The 22344-nt window shown below is 36.6% G+C and overlaps 1 protein-coding gene across 1 annotated transcript; it reads right to left on the bottom strand.

The window, feature by feature from the left end:
* Nucleotides 1-15500: 15500 nt before the first annotated feature.
* Nucleotides 15501-17485, bottom strand: LOC134846131 (solute carrier family 52, riboflavin transporter, member 3-A-like). The gene has a single exon (XM_063863353.1). The coding sequence runs from the start codon at nucleotides 17118-17120 to the stop codon at nucleotides 15732-15734; it is 1389 nt and encodes a 462-aa protein (XP_063719423.1). The 5' UTR covers nucleotides 17121-17485; the 3' UTR covers nucleotides 15501-15731.
* Nucleotides 17486-22344: the final 4859 nt, after the last annotated feature.

Consider the following 22344-nt stretch of genomic DNA (forward strand, 5'->3'; position numbering starts at 1 on the left):
CGTTTTTGGAAAGTGAATCACGATAGTTCCGTTCTATTCCTAGCTTTGTTTGAATAATTCTTTACACATGCCAGCTTTATCGAGCGTAAGGTAATAGTGCGATTAATATTTTTTCAACCGAATATACCGATATTGGTGCCCTTTTTGGAGGCAGCTTTTCGGCTTTTTGATAGCATGTGCTTTGACATTCGATTAGTTTCAAGTTAACTTAGTGAATGCGTTTTTATTTCATCAAATGAACCGAGAAAGCTATTTCTGTCAAAAAAACTCAATATATCTCGCAATTTTCTGAATTTTTACATAATTTGACTTAATGATTTCAATTTTTTTCTTTCAAAAGTTAATGTGGATGCCTTATTTATTATATTCCAAATTGTCACATGCAAAGTTTGTGTCTATTTATATTTGGTGGGAATTTTGCTGCATAGCATTGGCAATTTATAAGCATAAGCAACTGCTTCATTAGTGGCTAGTTTTATTTATCTTTCGTCTCCAATTCTCCTGGTCGTTATTTCGAGTCCGCCACAGCATAAGTTTTATTTTACAAGGCTTATTTGTATGTTCCTCATTTCAATTTTACAGCTAATTTTCTCGCTTGTGTCTGCCAAGCGCAGCTTTGCCTCTGTGTACAACTTTAAAAATGATCAAGACAAGATTTTTTTGTATACCTCTAATGTCAAGTTGTTGTTTCGTGCATTGCATAATTTTTTATTTCGGCAAAACAGGCGCATCATGCTACAAAGTTTTTTTCAGAAAGCATTTATAATCAGAGAAGACACTCGGATTGACAAAATGCTATTCGTACGATTTTTTTATTGAAAAATTGTGAATTATACAATTACATAGAACAATGAAATCCTATGAAAATAGTATGACTAAAATAGCATGACACCTCTCACTGAAGTATCAATTTAATGGTATAACGAGGGGTCTTACTAGGATAAGTATGAAGATGAATTGTGTTTGTCGTCACCTAATTCGTCCTAATTTTTTGTTTCAATCGGACAATGTGGACCGAAAAACTACTTTCAAAGTTTCGCAAGCGGGTGAAAGGGAAAAGAGCCAACATACTTATGTTTTCTTCAATGGAAATTGTATGACAAGCATTTTTCCATGAAAAAATGCGTATCATTTAATTTTCATAAAAGGAAACTATTTGATCAGCATTTTTTTTCACTGATTCCAGTGGAATTGTACGATAACCATTTTTTGTACGGAGGCCAATCCGGGCTACGGACTTGTCTCCATGTGCTGTAACCATGCCAAACAAGGCGAGTAAACGTTCTTCGTGAAATGACCAAGTACGTTTATTCACCCTAACTACACAATCGATATTTTTTTATTTAATCAGTCCTTTAAGGTTAAAATGAATTGATCTCATAGATTATTATATCGACCCAAGTAAGTAAGAAACCACTCTTAGACTATATCGACGCAAGTCAAGAGAAATCAAGCAATATCAAATAATGGGTGATTCTCCACCAAATTACGCTGGTGATACTTTGTCTGGCACGACAGGATTGAGTGTCGATCCAGCCGATCCGCGTGATACTTCGCCTGGCGGGAGGAGTTTCACAGTGAAACCATCCGATGAAGTGCTGAGCTCCTTGAAATGTGCAATATGTATGGAGTACTGTTTGAAAACAGTTACTTTAGCACCTTGTTTTCACTCATTTTGTGGGCATTGCCTAACTACTTGGTTCCAAACTGGCGAAAAGGACTTCAATCTGGAGGATCAGGACGAAAGGCGAAGACGAGGGAAAAAATGTCCTATTTGTCGAAATGTTCCCAACGTGGCTTCGAGGAACCTAATTATGGATGAGTTTGTGAGAGGCTACCTTGCCAGTCATCCCGAGGAGAGACGTTCAGATGCGGAGATCGAAATAATAACTAGACAGGAGAACATTTTTCTGGAAAATATTACCCAGCTACAAACCTCTAGGCTTCGATCTGAACAAAATACTCATATGTTAGTAATTTGCTGTAATCAAATAAGACTTCGGGAGACCGTCCACGCAGTGACCTATGCTGCTATTTTGAACGTTGTTAATACAATGCTGACTACAATTAGCCGGATAACAAAATTGCGTTTTTTACCCTTGCGATAAGCAAGGGCATTACAATCGGGTACTAGACTTTTTCTTCCTGTAAACAACTTTGTCCGTAAAATCTTCACTTCTTCTAGAGGATCTTCACTTCTACAGGATCTTTCAAATTTAAGTAAAAATACTATCACCTAAGTAGAAATTATTTCAAGCCCGTTTCAGTTCTAATTATCTTTGCAAAAAAGTTCCTTCACTTTTTTTTTCGTGTTCGTACTTCTCGTCTTAGTTTCTTTCGGCCCATTTTCCACTTTTTAAACGCCATTTTTTTATCTGGTAAGGTTTTTATTGGTTTGCTTTTTTAGGCATGGCTTCTGTTCCAATATAAACAGTTTTTTACTATAACTGATTTTCACAATTTTTTAAATTTAACGTGTCTGATTTTGAGTTTTTTTTTCATTTTTGTTTCGGTTTTTTTTTAAATATTCAAATATTTTAAGGTTTGTTAATGAATTTCATCCGATACAAATATGAATTTTTTGATGCGGTAGTTAATCACTTTTTTCTAGTTAATTTTCAAGTAAATTTCTCCAACACCTTTTCAGACTGTTTTTTTTGGCTATTTTGTACCGAAATGTGTTTCCAAAATCTTGCCTGCGGCCTAGAATATTTTATCCAAATAGGGACGTTACAGTTATTTGGGAGAGGTCAGAAAATCAAATTGGTCGACCTAAAAAAAGGTCGACAAAATGTTTGACAATTTTTTGAACATCCGCCCTCCTCGAGAAATATTTAGATCAGCCCCTAAGATACATTGAGACTCACTTTGTTATCATTTTGTCAGAAATTGATCCAGTAGTTTTGGCGTAACTTTTGAGCGACTAAAAACAGCCAAAAACGATCGGTTTTGAGCTAAAATTTTTGTCCCGAATTTCGCAAAATAAATTGTACCATTTTGACTCTACTAAAACTCTTAATAAGTTTGGTCTTTATAGTTTAGGTCTTTCCCATTATAGCCCCCCAGCCTAGTATCAAAAAATATATAGCCCACCCCAAACCGATCCTATCATAGACCCCCAACATTTCGTATTATAGCCCCCTCAAAGGTTTCTAATTATACTATTAGGCAGATCAAATAATTAATTTCAATGTTCATATTCAAGTATGGCTACATTGTATACGCTATTTCAACCATTTGATTACACATTTGATTACACAAGGTGAGGTCTAGGTGAGGCAGCTTCAATTGATACTCAATCAATATTCAGTTCATGAAAAAGAAGTCATCGATATAAATCAACTTAATATCATAATTGAAATATTTCCATTAAAATAAATTTCAGTATATTTAGTAGTATAAATCAGTACGGATAGTGTGTGTATAATTGAAACGTTGGGGGGGGGGTATTATGGGAAAGGTTGGGGGAGGGGCTATAATTTACTGGGAGCTATAATGAGAAAGACCCTATTGTTTTCCCTAGAGTGAACTCAAGGTGAGAAAAACGCATTTTAAGTTTCAAGTTTTGTTCGGTTTTTTCCGGATAATTTAAATCAGCACTGCACGTGTAGGCGACAGTTTCGACAAAACATAAGTAGTTATAACGGTGGTGAAGATTGCTGCTTGCAGTCCTTGATTAGGTAGAGATGAGATATTTGCATTCAAACAAACTAGCTAAAATTCAAGTCGATTGCGAGGCAAGTTTTAATACAATACGTGCCAAGAAATGTTGTAGATCGTTTTGTGCTCTCATCGCACTCATTTGCCAAGCATCTTTCTGTGAACAAACGAGAATTTTTGAGTAAAAACAAGACTGCTCGTATCTGAGGGCGAGGCCCTGAATGTTCTGACTGCACATTAGGCCTATTAAAAAGTTTATTGGTTTAATAAGGATAACATAAAAAAAACGTAAAAATTAATTTTTTATTTTATCCCCCCACATGCTATGTTTTATACAAAGGATGTGTTTAGCGTCTCTTATCGTTTTAAAAAGACCTAATTGTTGACCTCGATTTAATTTGGAAGGCATACTTCGGCGCTTACGCGTGTTATAAGAACGCATTTTATCGCGCGTTAATTATCTCAAATTGAAAAATTAGCATTTTCAAACCAAAGTAAATCACAGGTGTTTTTTTTTAATTTGATTTTGGGGCAACTATATCTCTCAGATGTTATTAAAAAAAGTCCATCAAAATGCTTAGCTAAGAAGTCGAAAATTGACAGAATAAAAAACCACCCCAAGCAGTATACCCCTGTTAAATGTTGGGATACGTAAGAGACTTATTTTGATATAGTTTTATCAGCAATTGATCCGGTAGTTTTGGGCGTTTCTCATAACAAAAGCAGTGCATTTATACTTATAAATGCATAAATGAATGCTCTTAGGTAAATATGCACTCTTTGACTTCAATTCAAGTTCATTTGCTTGAAGGTAGGCAAAATGCACTCTCCAATCATGAAGGGCGAAAAAACAGGGTCAATTTTTAGTATCGGAAGCGGATTTATTTTTCCCAGAGTAATAAAAACTTTTCCTAGCAATCCAATTTTCTCAAATTGTGTTAATTTGTTTATAAAGTAACAATTATAAATTGCTTTTGAAATTCCAAGTTTTAGGGCCATATATTTTTCGTTTGAAATTCGAAAGTAGAAAAATCAATTCACTTCTTTTATTTTTATGCGTTCATTGGCTCTTTTCCAACTGTCTGTTGGCAATGTTGTTTCATTTTGGGCTTTATCGACAAATTTGATTCATTGAAACAGTGCGATTCTCCTGTGGCTTCTAAGGTAGTTTTTTAGATTTCCCAGAGGAGTAAAAACGTCTATTGATCCAGTGTTTTTTATTGGATTAGTTTTTCAAAAAAGTCAATCATAAAAGATTCTTGTTTTTTTTTTCGTTGTAGCTCAAAAGTAGAAACACTTATTCGAAAAATTTTGCCATTTTTTGGTCTCCTGGAGTTCATTGACTTTTCCATACCAACCATGTTGGCTATGTTTGCTTTACCAAGAAAGAACGTTTTGAATATTTTGGTTTCAGCTGGAACTTAAAACGGTTGGTGTCAATTATAAAACAGTTGATTATGAGCGGGTAAAGAGATAAATAATATCTTGTTTTACATTGAATAAGCTATTAGTTACTTATTTTTCGAATCTATTATGAATGCCTCCTCCCGATAAAAACTCGAACAAAGAGTTTCGAACTTTTTTTGCTTTTTAGTACATTGCTAGTTGCACTTCTACTTATATACTAAATCACAGTCGGAATGCGCTATGGACGCAATGTTTAACTGAACTCAATGTTTTAGCTTTGTCGAATGCAGCGTTTAAAAAATTCTTTAGGATTTACGTTTAATTGAAGACCAATAATAGTCTAGAACTTTCAATTTTTCTTAAGTCTGGAATATTTCCGAATTATTTTTGACAAAAATTCAATTCTTTAGACAAGATGAACTCATTTCAATTTCAAGGCTAGACATTACCTGTCAATTTTTCTGAAATTTCGCCTTTTCAGATTGAGTTTATTCTGAAATGAACCAACTAAAAACAGCAACCTCCTTGAAGAAAAACTAGCTTTTTGCAAACCGATCTGTGCTATGAGAAATCTCGAAATAAATCAAATGTTCATCGCCTATAGCTTGCCTAGAAAACGTGAAATTTCTCGCCAGTCGGTTTGCTCTATGACAGAGTTTGACTTATTTCGAAGTTTCATCGCATGCTGTAGCGTTTCAGCGTGCTCAAAGTTTCAGCGTGCTCATAAAAACTTCTGAAAGATTTCAAGCTATTTCATAAAGTGAATCGTTTTGTGAAAAATCTTAAATTTCATTAAGCAAAACTTTTAGTTGACTTTTTGCAATTTTTTCGCAAGCAGATTTGCCCTTTTAAACGTTTCAAAGCTTAGAGCCTTAATAGCTGGCTTTGAGCAATTTAAGTTTTTCGCAAAACGATTCGATCTGCGAAATAGTTTGAAATAATTATTCAAACTTTCATAGCTTGCTTAGAAAAGCTTGTTTTTCGCAAACCAATTTGGTTTAGGAAACATTCTGAAAAATTTCATAGCTTGCTCTTGAAAATCAGTCTTGTGAATCCATTAGATCTATGAATTAACTTGAAATGTTTCGATTTACAAAGCTTGAATAGCTTGCTTAGAAGTACTTAATTTCATAGCTTGATTAGCTTCAAAATGAAAGCGTAAACGTTTGCGATCCAATTCAGTTCGTTTCAAAGTTTCTTAAGTTGATTAGCTTGCTGAGAACAACGAAATTTTTTTTCTATCCGATTCCCTTTATGTTATAATTTGAAACGTTTCATAGCGTGAATACCTTGCTTAGAAAGTTAAAATGTTTCAAAGTTTCATCCAATGCTTGCTTAAACAAGGTTCATAAAGTTCATAGCTTGATCAGAACAACAACTAATTTTTGCGAGCAGATTAATCATTTGAGACAGGCTTGCTGCTAGTTTTTGTTCATTTTGATTGGAATTTTTCTTAAGTACAGCCTTAATCATGCAATTATTTTCTCACAGACTGGAAACATCCGAACCAAACTTGTCGAGTATCAACGGCAATCCCGTCGTTAATGACAGAATAGGCGGAAGCTCATTAGGACGCAGATCCAGTACTGGTGGCATACAGCGAATCCGCCACCAGCCGCAGCATTTCATGCACTCTCGTCATCAGCATCGTCATAGCCATGTCTATATCTCGCATCCTCACTTGCATCACCATCCGGATGTGCATCACCCTCACAGAGTGATCCCTGAGATCCCAGAGCATGTACCCTTACATCACCACCACAGAGCGATCCCTGAGATCTCAGAGCCTCCGGAGACATGGGCTCCTAGGGTTAGGATGGACTGGGAACACTTCGACTGTAACATGAACCATTGGTGGTTCTAGGTCTAGTGGGGATGCAGGGCTGGTCTTGAGGAATCCGAGCCTGTGTTGGAGATTCACACTTTACATCAGATCTTTTTTTTGTAATTTTGTTCTTTAAAGGAGCTCCCTTTTTAGGGTTTAAACCAAAAAAAATGGTGTTTTTATTTAGGCGTGCGCGAGTTGCATCATAATTATTATTTATTGCGTGGAATCCACGAAAATGGATGCTGTTAAGTTGTTCTAAATGGGGTAATCAAGTTTTCGATTTTCTGGGATAAGTGGGGAGGATATCGAGCCCTCCTCAACCCTCCTTGACCACAAATGCTAACATTGTTTAAATTTAGGAATGCTTAAAGCTCCGATGCAAATATCAAATCTGAAAGTAAAACTACGTTAAAAGTATTTTTATGCTGTGGACTGTTCTGAAGTTGCATTTCTGGTATCTCATTTCAACAGTCACCAGTCCAAGGCAAAATACTAGAAACAGAATTTATGCGCGACTAAGGCAACTAAGTTTTTTGACAAATCCGATCCATGCATTTTTAATGTTCGTGATCATACACTGGAACTGTTCTTAATTGGTTCACAATTATCTGGACGCATGGGTTTTCAATTTGGTCTTTTCTCTTTCAGATGAGCAATGTCTTCTGTGAACCTGAAGTGCAGGTTCTACAGGGCCAAAATCCCTGTAAATGAAGAGTAAGCTGTGGTCACTATCGAACTGATCGAAGACACGGACAATTACGTGTAGCTCCTCGAACACCACAATATTGAAGGTAGAAGAAACACTTAACTAGCTTTTTGATCTGTATGCCCTATGGTATCAAAACCATTTTTTTTGCTGCACGAAGAATCGAACTATAACCAAAGCGGATGCGTTCGTATAACTATGAAGAGTCATTATTTAATTGATTCACTTGAAGTATTGTCTTTAAAGCTTTCAAAAAAAAATGTACGGCCTTGTTGACAACCCCCAATAAGCTCAAGGAAGAGGATGATAGATTGGTTGTAAGTTGGAATTTTCAGCCAACCAAAAGCGACTTTTCCCATCGCAAGCAATTTCAATTTCAATTGCGAGATGAAGTGAACTGTACTCGGAACTAGACAACTTTTCTTACAGGCGACAGGATCGGTCTATAATAGTTTCTTCGACTTAGTTTATCCCGTCTCCTTTTCTGTCTGCTAATTTACAATGCTAAGTTTGTGTTGCTGTGGAAGTGTTGCGAAGCTGTGCTTCGCCTCTGTAATTTCAATTTAAGACCGTCAATTGTCCTTTTTGATATGTTTCTTCTAAAACGCGTTGCATTCGAGATAATTCATGAACTTTGTGAATTGATGCTCATTTTTTTACGGGCTAGCTCGCCATTTCATGATTGTGATGTATCCCAAGTGGTGCAAAAGTTCGCTTATCCTATTTGTAAGAATCTCAAAAAGTTGTTAATGCAAGTATGTGCAAGTATCGTCATAAATTGCTTGCGATCTGCGACTTAGCCCCGGTATTTTTTTCTTAGCATGAGGAAACGCTGCTTGTTAGTTCGAATTCATTATTTTTTAAAAGTTCTTAGTAGCATTATTTTCAAGCGTTCTATTTTGAAGCGCGTTCTTTGCTGGCTGGCATCTGCTATTATCGGATGTATGCCAGTCAGATCAGATGGCGAAGCCGCGGAGGCGTGTGACTGATAATCTGGGGTTCCGTGGAGCGAATCCATTGGTCTTTTTTTTCAAATTCATCTTTATACCAGAATATATTTTGTATGTTTTACACAAGCAAAGCTTGTGATTATATGCACTCTTTTTTTTCCAACTTAAGTAGCAAATATTAGCAGGGGCGGATTAAGGGGGGGGGGGGCGGGGGGGCGGACGCCTCTCCCCCTCAGGGATTCGACCCCCTGCCGACCCAAAGGGTCCCCCCTTTGATACTTTTTCAGAAATCCATTTTTGGCCGACCGACACTAAAATTTTTCTAAAGGCGCCTTTGGCGCCAATATATACTAACTTTGAGGGGGAGCGCGCGCCAAAAAAAAGCGATTTTTTTGTCAAAATTTTTCAAACATTGCCCAAAAACGGCTTTTTTGACTGTTTTTTTAAAAATTTGCCTGCGGCGCAGAAAATTTAGCCAATATAGGGGCAAAACAGTGCTTTGGGAGAGCTCGAAAAATCAATTTGGTCGACCTAAAAAAAAAAAGGTCGTCAAAATTTTTGAAAATTTTTTGAAAATCCGCCCCCCTCGAGAAAATCCTAGATCCACCCCTGAATATTAGTGTTCATTTTGATGGTGTTTTTTTATTGCAGTATGTGCATAAGATCAATAACCAGCTATTAAGAACAGCCAATTCTAAGGATCTTAACACAGACTATTATATTACAAAAAGCACTTTAGCTTCACGGTATCATGGATCTGTAGAGTAGTGATAGGAAAGGAGACCCGCAACAAAATAAGAGGGTTCGATCCTGGGCTGAGTCGGATGTTTTTAATGAATTTTTTCGTATAAATTGAGGCATTTCAGTTGGTAAATTTCTTTTTTTTTCAAATTGACCGGTACGGCTAATGCGTCATAATTGGCTTGAGTCTTTTAGCAATTGTGTAGACTCATCGTTGGCGTGCGTCACTTAAGAAATTATGTAGACTCAAAGTTTTAATCATTCAGTTTTTCCCAGTAGCGTTATCAGTCTTTTTTTCTTGTGTATGCGAAGTGCAACGTTTTTACGCTCGCCCTCAATATGTCCATTTTTATGCTCGCCATTTAGCAAGCGTTATCAAATCGGATTATTGACTTTTCTCAGGTAAACAACTTGTTAAACAAAAGCATGTCGAGTCATTTGGCATGCAGCTCTCTTTCATAGTATATTTTCAGTGTTTCATTTTCAACATGCTTTCGAAGTTATTTGAAATTTTTTTTTCATTTGTAAATTTACCAATTCAGATTTGGTATATTTCAGTTGTTTCATTTTTCTCATTTTTTTGCTCATTTGGTAGAATAAGCATCGGCTTATAATATATTGATCTAATTGCTCTATATTGCGTATTTGATGGCAAAAAGGTTCTCACGAGGGTGTGCTTGGGGGACAGAAGTTATTGTTGAAATTCAAAGAGCTTCAATGCCATGTAGTTTTTACTTTTTAAACTCGCAAGTTGAAATTTGATTTTCAAAACTAAACGAGTCATTTTTTTTCCGTTTCCTTGCGTTTATTTAATCCTTTTAAACTCTCTGTGTGCTGTTTTCGACATTTTTTTCAAAAATTTTCTGTTTCAGCGGATTTCATTCTATTTTCTGTAAATTAGCTGATTGTGTTATATCTCAAGTGGTGTTTCTTCGCCTCTGGTATTCTCTATGTACAAGGAAATGTACAATGAAATGTACCATCTGTCGTCGTCAATGTCAAATATCCAGATGATTCAAGTCCCCCCCCCCCAAGCTAGCTAAAGCGTGATCAAGTCTAATTGTTGTGATAAACTTAATTGTTGTGTTAGCCTAATTGTTGTGATAAACTTATTAAATAGTTTCAGAGGCAGTAAATGATCATGACTGATATCCAACCTGACAATATCCCTAATGCTGATGCTGATTCAAACAACATATTGCAAATGCATACTGAAGCTGAAACCAATACCGAAGATATTCCCGCACTAAGGTACCAAGGTATGACGCCCATCCCAAAGTCATGCAGTAAACGGGGATGTGTGGTGCTGAGCCCCATAGAACAGGAGACAACTGCTGATAACAACCTAGTGCAATTAATCCAAACTACCATCAAAACATCAATCAACGAAATTATCCCAATAATGTTTGGAAACCTGAAAAATGAGATGAAAGAGCTGATGAAGACTATGGTCACGGATGCTACGGAAGACATGAAGAAACAAATTCTCTCCGAAGTTAAAGCTCAATTATCTGCGCAAGAAGCACGCTGCTACCTCAAAAGTCTGTCAGAAGCTGAGATGGTGGAAAGCTACACTCGAAGAGAAAATATCCGGATTATCGGTGTAGCGAGCGATACCGGAGCGCAAGAATCCAATGAAGAGACAGCAAACAAAGTGATAAAAATTGCAAATGAAATCGGTTCAAGCGTCAACAAGCAAGACATATCTGTTGCTCATCGCCTGCCGGGTCGGGGCACCACAAAGCCAATAATTGTTCGTTTTTGTCGCAGAACAGCTAAAATAGATATATTAAAGAAGAAACGCCAGCTAAATGAGACTGAGGGCATGAAAGAGGTGAAAATATTCGAAGATCTTACCAAAGCGAGACTCAACTTTCTAAAATTGATGAAAACAGATGAGCGCATCGCTTCCGCTTGGTCCAGAGAGGGCAATATATTCTTCCAGTACAGAAATGACAACTATACAAATAAAATTACTGGGCTCTATGAGGGTGGTCACACACTTGGTTACTATTATAATGATGTTATAAATTGCTTCACTGGTGTTTTCAACCAACCGGAGGCCCCCTCCGGAACCTAAATTTTCTGTGCTACATATAAATGTTCGCTCTTTGAAAGGTCATCTTAACGAATTGGAAGCACTAGTATATAGTCTTGAGTCTCCTCCCCCCATTCTTTGCCTATCAGAAACGTGGCCAACAGAAAATGATGATAATAAATGCTATCTCATTGATGGTTACAATAAGTTTGCAACATGCAACCGTAAAACTCGCGGAGGCGGAGTAATGATACAAATACGCAAAGATTTCAAGCTTATAAAACAAATCAGCACAACCCTCGAGGAATGCATTCTAGTGGTTATTGAAAAAGATAACTACCAATTCAAAGTAGCAGTAATCTACAACCCACCTAGAATTAACAAACTACGGTTCATAGATACATTCGAGAATTTTTTAGAAGAAAACTATTCGCCATCAACTCCTTTTATAATCTGTGGCGACATTAACATTGACATATCAAAGATTAATCAACTATCGAACAATTACATGAACTGTATTTTTGCAAATGGATTCGAACTAGGTGATACAAAAGCAACAAGAGTTACTCAAACATCAAACACTTGTCTAGATCATTTCATTTATCAAAACCTGAATGAAGCCTATCAACACACTTTAGAATACCAAAATTTCTCTGATCATTTTCCTGTCCTCTTGCAATGGACTCCACCTAGTTTAAAAAATGAAAAAACTCAGACTTTTCGTGACCTTAATTTTGTCAAAGATAAAGATAAATCCAATAAGTACATAAACTCATTGCAAATTGAATTGAATGAAAAAGAGTTAGAAATCTGCAATATTGCAGATCCATCAGCAGCATTTAACATTTTTTCTGCGGTTTTTAATAAAGTTACCACAAATTTTGCACCCATGCGGGAAAACACAATTACTGATTTAAAAAAACCGAAATGGTTCAACAACAAGTTGAAAAATTTAAGAACCAAAGGAAACAGAGCACATCGTTCATGGGAATGTCAACCAAATAATTCCAATTTATTGGAAAATTTTAAGAACTTAAGATTTAAGCTAGAAAAAGAAATTAAAGGAGCAAAACGGAAGTTTTACCGTAACAAATTCTCTGCATGTATTGGGGACTCAAGACAAACATATAAATTACTCAATGATTTAAGTGGTAAAAATATATATGATGCAAACGTACCAATACTAGAGTCATGTCAGCAGCACTCTGTAACTCCATCAACTTTTGATGTCGCTGAACGATTTAATGTTTTTTTCTCCGAAATTGGCACTCAACTTAAAAAAGACATGGACTGTCTACCATTACCACCTCTTAAACAAGTGGGACACTCAATGTTTCTTTATCAGGTTACTGAACTTGAAGTAGAACAAATAATTAACAAACTTGATAATAAATCGTCGTCGGGTGATGACAATATTAATAACATTTTAGTTAAATTGTCGGTATCTGCTACCGTTCCGTATTTAACCCTGTTAATAAATAAATCCTTCAGCCAAGGCATTTTTCCTGATAAATTAAAAAGAGCAAAAGTCATACCCATGTATAAAAGTGGTTCCAGAGTTGATGAGAATAATTACCGACCAATATCGCTATTAATTGTCTGGAGTAAAATATTTGAAAGAGCCATGTACACTCGTATTTACAATTATCTTGAAAAATTCTCACTTATTTATACTAGACAATTTAGGTTTCGGTCAAAGCATAGTACAATAGACGCACTCGTTGATTTTACTGAAAAAATGCGGTCATGTGGTAATCAAAATGTTGTTACTTTCTTTTTTGATTTGAAAAAAGCATTTGATACAATTGAACATTCTCTTTTATTACAGAAGTTAGAGTCCTATGGAATCAGAGGAATTACTTATGATTGGTTTGAATCGTATTTAATGAACAGAAAACAACGTGTAGAAATAAATAGCGTTTCTTCAAACTGGTCTTCTATAAAATGCGGTGTTCCTCAAGGATCAATTTTGGGTCCCTTACTCTTTCTTATATATATAAATGACCTTCCTCATGTTTGCAAATCATCTGAAGTTGTCCTCTTTGCAGACGACACCAATGTCACTGCTTTAGGACAAGTAAATGTTGCAATTGAAAATGACATCTCTTACTTGAACTACTGGCTAAATGCCAATAAATTAGTTATTAATATGGATAAAACAGTACAAATGAATATTAAGACTTCCAATTCAATGAACTTTCAATTAAACAGCTGTGCTATTAAAACTGAACCTGTTTGTAAATACCTAGGGATATATGTAGACTCAAAATTATCCTTCTTTTCGCAAATTGATTATGTAAGAATGCGATTAGCGAAACAGTCAGGCATTATTTCAAAATTACGGTATTTTGCTCCACGTCATCAGCTTTTAGACTACTATCGAACTAACATTAAATCAACTATCCAATACGGTATTCTTGTTTACGGTTGTTGCAGCTACTCTTCTTTAATGCCGATTTACATACTTCAAAGAAAGATCTTAAAATTGATTTACTTCCGAAATCGTCGCGAACAATCGGATGACATTTTTATTAGAAATCAACTGCTAACCGTGCACGAGCTTCATGTGTATGAATTATTAAAATTTGTACTCCGATCAGTAAACAAACTACACAGTGAGGATTTTTTGAATAATGTGTTTGAATTCGAAAATCCCACTAAAGTAACGCGTAGGGCTAATTTAAACCTCCTTAAAGAATCATTTAGAAAAAAACGATTTGAACGGCAATCAATTGCCTATCGGGGGTCTAGGCTTTACAACGTATTGAAAACTAGAGGCTTACTCGAAGATGGGATAGAAAATGCAAAAATTGGAAAAATTACAAGTTTTTATCATAAATTTAAGAATGGATACCTGCTAGGTAACAACGAGCTGGCAACTTTAGTTTTCAGTTTTTAATTTTTGTGTAATTTCAGTACCTTGGTTAAATGCTACAGGACAATCAACTATAGGTTGCGATTTATGTGAAAAAATATGACCCTCCAGAACCTTTTAGTTTAGGAGATATGGCCCTTTTTATGATTTTTTGAATTTTTTCTCAATAATTATTTTCTTCAATTTTTTTTTTGAAGCGACGTGTTCCCATGCCGGAGCATCAGCTGAACTGCTATAGGTAGCGCTATGAAGAACAATATGTTTTCAATTAGGTAAAAATCAAAATCACGTATTTTTTTGTTTTTTTGTTAATTTCTTCATTAAAAAAAAAAAAAAAAAAAAAAAAAAAACTTATTTTCTTTCTTTTGTTTGATGTTAAATTCAGTATGTATGCTATATAAGGGCAACATTTATGTAGACCAATGGTCTCGTTAGTTGTCCATTCCGATGATAAATGCATTGATGAAGTTACTTTTGTTTTGCTAATGACTATATTTATCAATCGGAAAAATAAATTCTTTCTTTCTTTCTTTGTCAGTTTAATCCCTTTCACTGATTCAACTTCCCATTAGAACTTGAAAACGGCCTGTCAACTTCCAAAATAGTCGCAGTTATAAATCGGCTCTCAGTTAGAACTCCCCAATAACTCAGTTTTAACTGGCAGATATCTAAAAACGCACTTTATATCCCAAATTAAATATTTTAACTTCCCAATCTGTAACAAAAATGTCTGAAGGAATCTTTGATTTGCTGATTCTATTTTGAAACGGGGGTGATAGTCGAAGTCGGCTGATTTCGTCTGCAGAAAAGTTTGCTACATGTTTTTATGTGTGTCTCCCACTTCGTGACCCACCCAATTTCAAGATCCTCTAGGAACGCTTGTAAGGTGTCAAGTGGAGTGTGATATCATATTAAAGCCCTATTGGTCGTGATTTGGTTTCCGAAATTATTTCAAAAAAAGTTGTCTCAGTGCTGAGAAAAAGTGGTCCGAATTTTTCCCTTTTTCAGACAAATGGCTCAAAACTTACAAATTAAATGATGAGAGACTGAACTCTCAGTTTAACTCTACAGCAATTTCTACATTATTTTAGCTGTCTATTCATCTCATTTTTGCAGCTTTTTTTAAACTAATTCTAGTGCCCTGATGTAACTGAAAAAATCATCTGGAAACTTTTTTTCGTTTTGCTTAATTAGTTGCTGAAAGCTTTTGAATAAGCTCTTTTTTTATGGTCTTTAAATTATGTGTAACAGAACAAAAATGAACTTTTTTTCATTAAAGGCTGGATCAACATAACCAGAATGTGCTATGTTTGCTACTCGCGAAACGACCGGTGTTTGTTGTTAAGACACATAGTAGCACACCTAATTATCAACTTCTGATTTCATTTCAGAAAACGAAGCATATTTTTTGTTCCTGTTAATTAGAGCTATCTCAATCCCAAAAATGATGTTAAAACAAATATAAAGAGCGTTTACATTTATAAAGAGCGTGTAATATATACATAAATAGCACCACCGACTATAGTTTATTGGCTAGAATCTTTTGTAAACAAGGCCGTAAAGCGTAACAAACAGAAGGAAATGATACCGACGAGGAATTCTCCAAAGTTGTGTGAAATGACGCCCATGATGAAAGCATTTTCCATTTGCATTCGTCGCAAACAGTGCATGGCCGAGGACACAAGAAAGTAGCCAGTGATCGCTTCTCCCATCCACAGCAAAATTATGACCGCCTCAGCAGAGGAGTGATCCACAAAAGGAGGAGCTGGACTCCTCAAAGCGACGAGGAGTAAAAAAGTACAAATAACGAGATGTAGAATAAGAATCATGACAAATGTGATGAAATTTTGTATGGGCTTGAAGTGGCTCACAATGCCCATAGCCGGAAGACAGAATCCCCAAAGAGACACTGAGAGTGTGTAGCATCTTTGACTGTAAGGGAGTGTCGTGTACGTGAAAAAAGAGGGAGAAAAAGTGAACACATTTCCGCCTGCTATTACTAACACGATCCACATGAAGTACTTGTGTGATTTCTTGCTCTGAACTGTTTGGAACAACCATTCGGAACTTGTAACATGTGCTTCGTCGTTTTGACTGGTGTTTAGAGATAGATTAGCAGATCCGACTCTTGAATCGTTGAAAAGTCGTTCCTTTTCCTTTGCTGTTGTGTCATCGCTCCCCATTTTGAACTTAGTTTTGCTCAAAATCAGAAAAACGGTAAATGCAATTGTAGAACTAATATAAAGAGCGGATAAGAAACTCATTGCAGCTGTTGGTCCGAAAAGAAAATCGGTTGACAGTGATGATTCCGAGGAGACTTCGTTATCATTGGTTGTTGTTCCTATGGTTTCCTGTCTCGTTTTGAAAGAGTTTGTATTGTTGAAATTGATTCTGGCGCCTTGTATGTAAGACATAAGAGTGGCTATAAATCCTCCTGAAACCTCCCCGACAAGAATAGCAGTGACGAAACTGGCGGGAAAGTCGCGCTCAATCCAGGAGAAAATAAGAGTTCCCCTCACGCCGTCTAAAGCGAGAAGAACGAAACTAGTCGAAATGAAGCCAAAGCTGAAGTCGTGTCCGAGGTGTCCCCATCTGTCGGCCATAGTCTCGTCCCACAAGAAAATGAGTGCAATGCTGAAAATAAGACCAAGAAAATAACATAAAGTGAGTGTGCGTTTAACCCCGACTTTGAGACATAAAGGTACAAGGAGAAGAGAAATATCGGAAAGACCGCTCATGAGTCCAAAAAATACACCCAGATCCCAGCCTTCGGGTAGATAAGGAACCATAAATGGTAGCTCAATCGTTAAGGAGTCTGTATACTGCCAGGTTCCGATAGAACTCCAGTAGAGAAGCGAGAAAAAAATCTTCTCTTTGTGCGTGGCGAGCCATTCGTACATTTGGCAACTCGACATAACTTCGAAGTATATTTTGTCTCGGAAATTTGAAGTATTTATAATTTCAAAATGTGTAATATTAGTTGTAATCAAATATTTCAACTGTAATGGGTTTGAGAGGGGTCATGTTTTACATCTTGAGATTTGGCTATTTGAATGAAATCAAAGCACCCAGCATTTTGATCGATTTGAATATTGAACTGATTGTTTTTTCTTTATATGCAAACGTAGTGCGCTCAGACTTAGAGAACTTATTCAACAATTCATGCTAGCTCAGATTATCAATTTGGTCGTGGTATAAGCTTTAGTGGCAACAAGACAAAGTAGTTCACAAAAAGTATTTTTCTTTCACTTAGTAGCACTAAGTTTTTCTCTTTGTTCAATTTAGCTCGATTGTTTTTTATAACTCAAAATAATTATTATGTAAAAAATATCATTCGTCCACTTATCTTCGGGGGAGGATATAGCTCAGATATAAAAATATAGCAAGTTTGAAGTGCCCTTCAATCATCAAACATATCTGGTGAAACATGATTTCTCCGTTCAGTTGAAACCGTTTCAGAATCGTTAATGTTTTCGGCCATTCCAAGTGGTGTGAATAAACATTGGCTTAGCCGGAATTAATTCTCCCTTACGACCTTCCCAACAGGATGGCCACTCACTTGTTAATTAGAAACCGGCTTTTTCATAAAATCGCTACTTCAACTCAAACAAATATCAAAATTTTCATGATATAGGCTGAAAACAAACTTGATTCAATGTTTTTACTTGTTTTTGGATAGTTTATCTGTTATAGAGAAAAATAGACTGAAAAAATTGAAACATTCACTTTCTATCTTTAGAATACACATAAATAAGCATTTTACGCCTTCACGAACTGTTTCTTTCTTGAAAAACAAAATTCGTTTTTATTGTGGCATGGTAAAGCGTCGGTAAAGCTCGGATTACCGTGATCGGAACATTCTGTGGTATTTGCGCAGCAATCGTCTATTTTTTGTTTTTATGGCATTAATTACTCTTGAGATTAGCAAGGAAATTGCCAGAGGACACCAGGATTTTTTCCCATTAAAATTGGTTCAGATTTCGCACTAGAGTAGGTTACGTCTTTCTTCCTTTACAATAGTGAAATCTATTGTCTGTTTTTGTTCAGTTGGCGCAGAGGTAATGCTCTTAATAGGGACCACGTAGGCTAGGTTTCCAATCTTGCAGTTTATATTTGGGTATGAAAATTTTCTGCATTCCCAAATCTTTTTTCGTGGGTCTTTTTTCTTGAAGTTTCAGATATTTTTTATTCGTTGAAACATGCTTAATGATGCAGGCAATTGATGAGTTCCACGATTCTGTATAAATGCTTCATTATTTCGCTTTTTTGTCTTAGCTAAAATGGTTTCGGTTTGTAGGACAGATTGTTTCTGCAGAATAAATAATGAATGACTCAAATATATCTAGGAAAGATACACAACATACAGCATAAAAAGGTTCAATGCTCAGAAATACCTATGCCATGTTTTGAAATTTCATTTCAGGTCGCGTTAATTATTTGAACAAGGTATGGAACCATCTACTCTGAATTAAACAAATCTTCGAAGATATTTGTACCCAAAAAAGACTTGGATGAAGTTATTGATTCACAGAGACTAGAGTTTATAGTTGAAGTAAAATTTCCTGGCTTTAAAAGTGGAGTATAATTAATCACCAATTGTAAAAGATGAGCCTGTTGTGATTTGGCTCTGATTTTCTGCCATGTCGGATGCCTAACTGGAATTTCGACAAACAATTCACTGGAGAAATTTGATGTTGAATTTAAAATATATATAATTTTTGCAATATCAGAAATGTTTTTTTAAGACAATGATGCCGAAATAGAGTAATCGTGACGAAGGTCCCAAAACCCAGGGGGGCTTAAATGTAATTTAGTTAGTAAATAGGATTGTTTTTAACCAGAATTTATTAGAACGTAGAAAACCCTAAAAAATGGTTCCACGTTAACTTGTCCCAATTTCAATATAATTTTGGTTTTTATTCCTTTTGTGATAGCAATTGTACTTGTAGTCAAAAACTTTTTTTCCCGTAAACAACATTTTCTTAAAATTATGTACGAAATTGGCATGCTTTATTATGGAACGACAATAATTTCTAAGCCCTTCCTTTTTGGTCTAGTTACTGCCCAAAAACTGACTAGTAGTAAAGCGCTTGCCTTGGGTGCCGAAAAACCGGAATTAGAATCCCCGCCGGGCTGTGTTTTTTAAATATCTTTGGAATTAGTAAGTAATTTTCCGGGAAAACTTGAATTGCCAGGCTATTAGTTTTCTGCATATTCTTTGTTGGCTAACTTTCCATAGCATTGCATTTCTTGAAGTCTCAGGGAGCTTTCGCCATTTTAAAGTGTCGTATGTAACATTTTTGAAGACTCTGGTAGTTAAGTTTCAAGATTTTTCAAATTCCGTTTCAGTTTTGTCTTAAAATTCCCGTGAGGCGAAAATTCGTAACAGGCGACAATTTGTAGCAGGCGGCAATTCGTAACAAGCGACAATTCGTAACAGTAGATTAAGCAGGGAACACTGATTCCCGCGAAATATTCCTCTCATGCCGGATGTGAGCGAAGCAGAGCAAGCGTATTCTACTTGCCAATGCCTTGTTACTGTTAGAATGTGTAACTAAGTTTTGTTAATTGCAGTAACATTAGTGATGACTATTTCGGATGATGTTGTGTCCTAAATATACATGTTTGCACTATATCCAGTTTTAACAATGGTAGCAGCATGACAGCGACGTACAAACCACCTCTTCTTGGGCCAAACACGTCCTATGACTCATGGAGGCGTGAAATCGAGATTTGGCAGAGAGTTACAGAGCACCCAAAGAAGAAGCAAGCGTTAGCTGTAACACTATCGTTAACTGACAAGTATCGAGAAGTCGCAACAGAAATTGAGATTGAACTTCTGAACTCTGACAATGGTATTGATGAATTTTTCAAAGTTCTGGATAACAGTTTTCGTCAGGAAACTGTTGACAGCTCGTTTGCCACGTATATGGAGTTCGAGGGTTTCCAAAGAGGAAGTTTGTCTGTGTTGGACTTTATTCTGGAGTTCGAGCGCAAGTATAAAAAGCTCACTCGCCTTAAAATGGCGTTACCAGAAGAGATTCTTGGCTGTAAATTTCTGGCAGGTAGTGGCCTTGATGCGAAAGAGAAACAGATGATATTGACATCCGTTAAAACGCTGAAATTTGAAGAAGTGAATGTTTCGATGAGACGGATTTTTAGCGCAATCACAGACAACGCGAGAAACAAGGACGATTTGATTATCAAAAGTGAAGCTTTTATGACAAAAAGTAGACATAAAAATCCGAAACCGAGCTATCAGAACGAAAAAACAGCATCCGGCGTCTCAAAACGTGTAAATCAGAAGAATAAGTACGGAAAAACGTCTAGATGCGCCAACTGTGGCTCAATTTTTCACTGGGTCAAAGATTGCCCCGACAACGAGAATAATGATGACAGAAAAGAGGAACAGGCTTTTCAGTGTTCTTCAGTTGAAAACGAGCCACAGAGTGAATCATATGTCACAATTGCTTAAGCTACTGGTAACAGTCTTCTCGCTGACTGCAAAAACCAAGCACTTATTGATACCGCCTGTAACAACAGCGTCTGTAGTGTTTCTTGGCTTGATGTTTTTCTCAGTTCTTTGACTGAAGAACAGAGGAAACAGGTCCAATCACGAGATAGCCAGACCTAAATAATGTTCGGGAACATGAAAAAGCAACCAGCTGTGATGGAAGTAACAATTCCTGTTGTCATTGCTGGAAGAAACTGTACAATTACCTGTGATGTGATTGAAGGTATTCTTCCTCCTCTTCAGAGTAAAAAGCCATGAAGAAAGCTGGTTTTCTGTTGAATCTAACAAGTGATACGTTGACAGTGTTTGGTAAACGTATCAAGCTGGAAACCACTGTTTCCGGACACTATTCTTACCTTTGTTGCAGCCAAGTAGCGTGAACAGTGTTTTGGTGACAACAAGAGGTGAAACAGACAAAATTGACGTCAAGAAATTGCATCTACAGTTTGCACACTGTTCGGCAAATGCTTTGGAGCGACTGCTCAGAAATGCGGGTCACGAGGTTTGCAGAAACTATATCGAAAAGGTTGTTTCAGACTGTGAGATATGCAGAACGACAGCGAAAAGACCACCGAAACCAAATATGGGTTTACCCAATAGTACTAGGTTCAATGAGTGTGTGGCTATGGACCTTCATGAAATCGAAAAAGGGCTCTGGTATCTTCATATCATCTGCACATTTGCGAAATTCAGTGTTGCTGTTTCTGTTAGATCAAAAAAGCTGAAGTTATTGCTCATATGTTTTTGAAGCATTGGATTTGCTTATTTGGTTCACCAGAACATGCAATTCCGACTGATAACGGAGGAGAGTTCAGCAATGAGATAATGCGAAGTCTGTGTGAAAATTTCAATCTAGTTGTAAAAACCACCGCGGCCTATTCGCCTTTTAGCAACAGGATCTGTGAACACCACAATGAGACACTATCGCATATCCTTGAAAAAGTCAGGATTGATCACCCAAACCTTGACATTGAGACCTGTCTATCGTACAGTTGCTTTGCTAAGAACAGCCTCTATAACAACCATGGTTATACGCCGACCCAAATTGTGATGGGGAGAAGCCCTCTGACCCCCGTGAATATCGACAAGCTGCCAGCTCTAGAAGGCTATGCATTATCACAAACTGTTGCAGAGCATTTTGTTTTGCTCCACAAAACAAGAATAGAGTACCTGAAGTCCGAGTCATGCGAAAAAATTAGAAGAGCATTAAGACACAACGTCAGAAAACAAGAACGCCAGGTTTCTTACGGAGAAAACGTGTTTTTTAGGCGGTCTGTTGACAAAAAGTGGCATGGTCCTGCGAGTCATCGGTGTAGACAGCAGTATGGTGTTTCTGAGACAAGGAGGTCAAATTCTCAGAGTGCATTCCACAGATGTACAGGCCATAGAAGGAAGCGATGTTGTTCTCTCACAAGATGAGAGACAGGAGAATACGGAAAGTAACTCCAAAGAACCTGAAATCGAAGAGTCTGTTGACCATCAGACTATCGAGGAAAACAAATTACGTGAAGCTAACGAACCTGCTGAATTCCAGGCGGAACAACCAGAGTTCTGTGAGTCTGCTGACTTAGGTGACGTTTCTGGTCAAACTGAGACCACAAATGGCGATTCCGTAACTGATTTTA

Source organism: Symsagittifera roscoffensis, chromosome 5, assembly GCF_963678635.1.
Source record: "Symsagittifera roscoffensis chromosome 5, txSymRosc1.1, whole genome shotgun sequence".
Classification (NCBI taxonomy): Eukaryota; Metazoa; Xenacoelomorpha; order Acoela; family Convolutidae; genus Symsagittifera; species Symsagittifera roscoffensis.

Excerpts from the sequence above, each read along its gene's own strand:
- LOC134846131 (XM_063863353.1), bottom strand. The coding sequence starts at position 17,120 with ATGTCGAGTTGCCAAATGTACGAATGGCTCGCCACGCACAAAGAGAAG.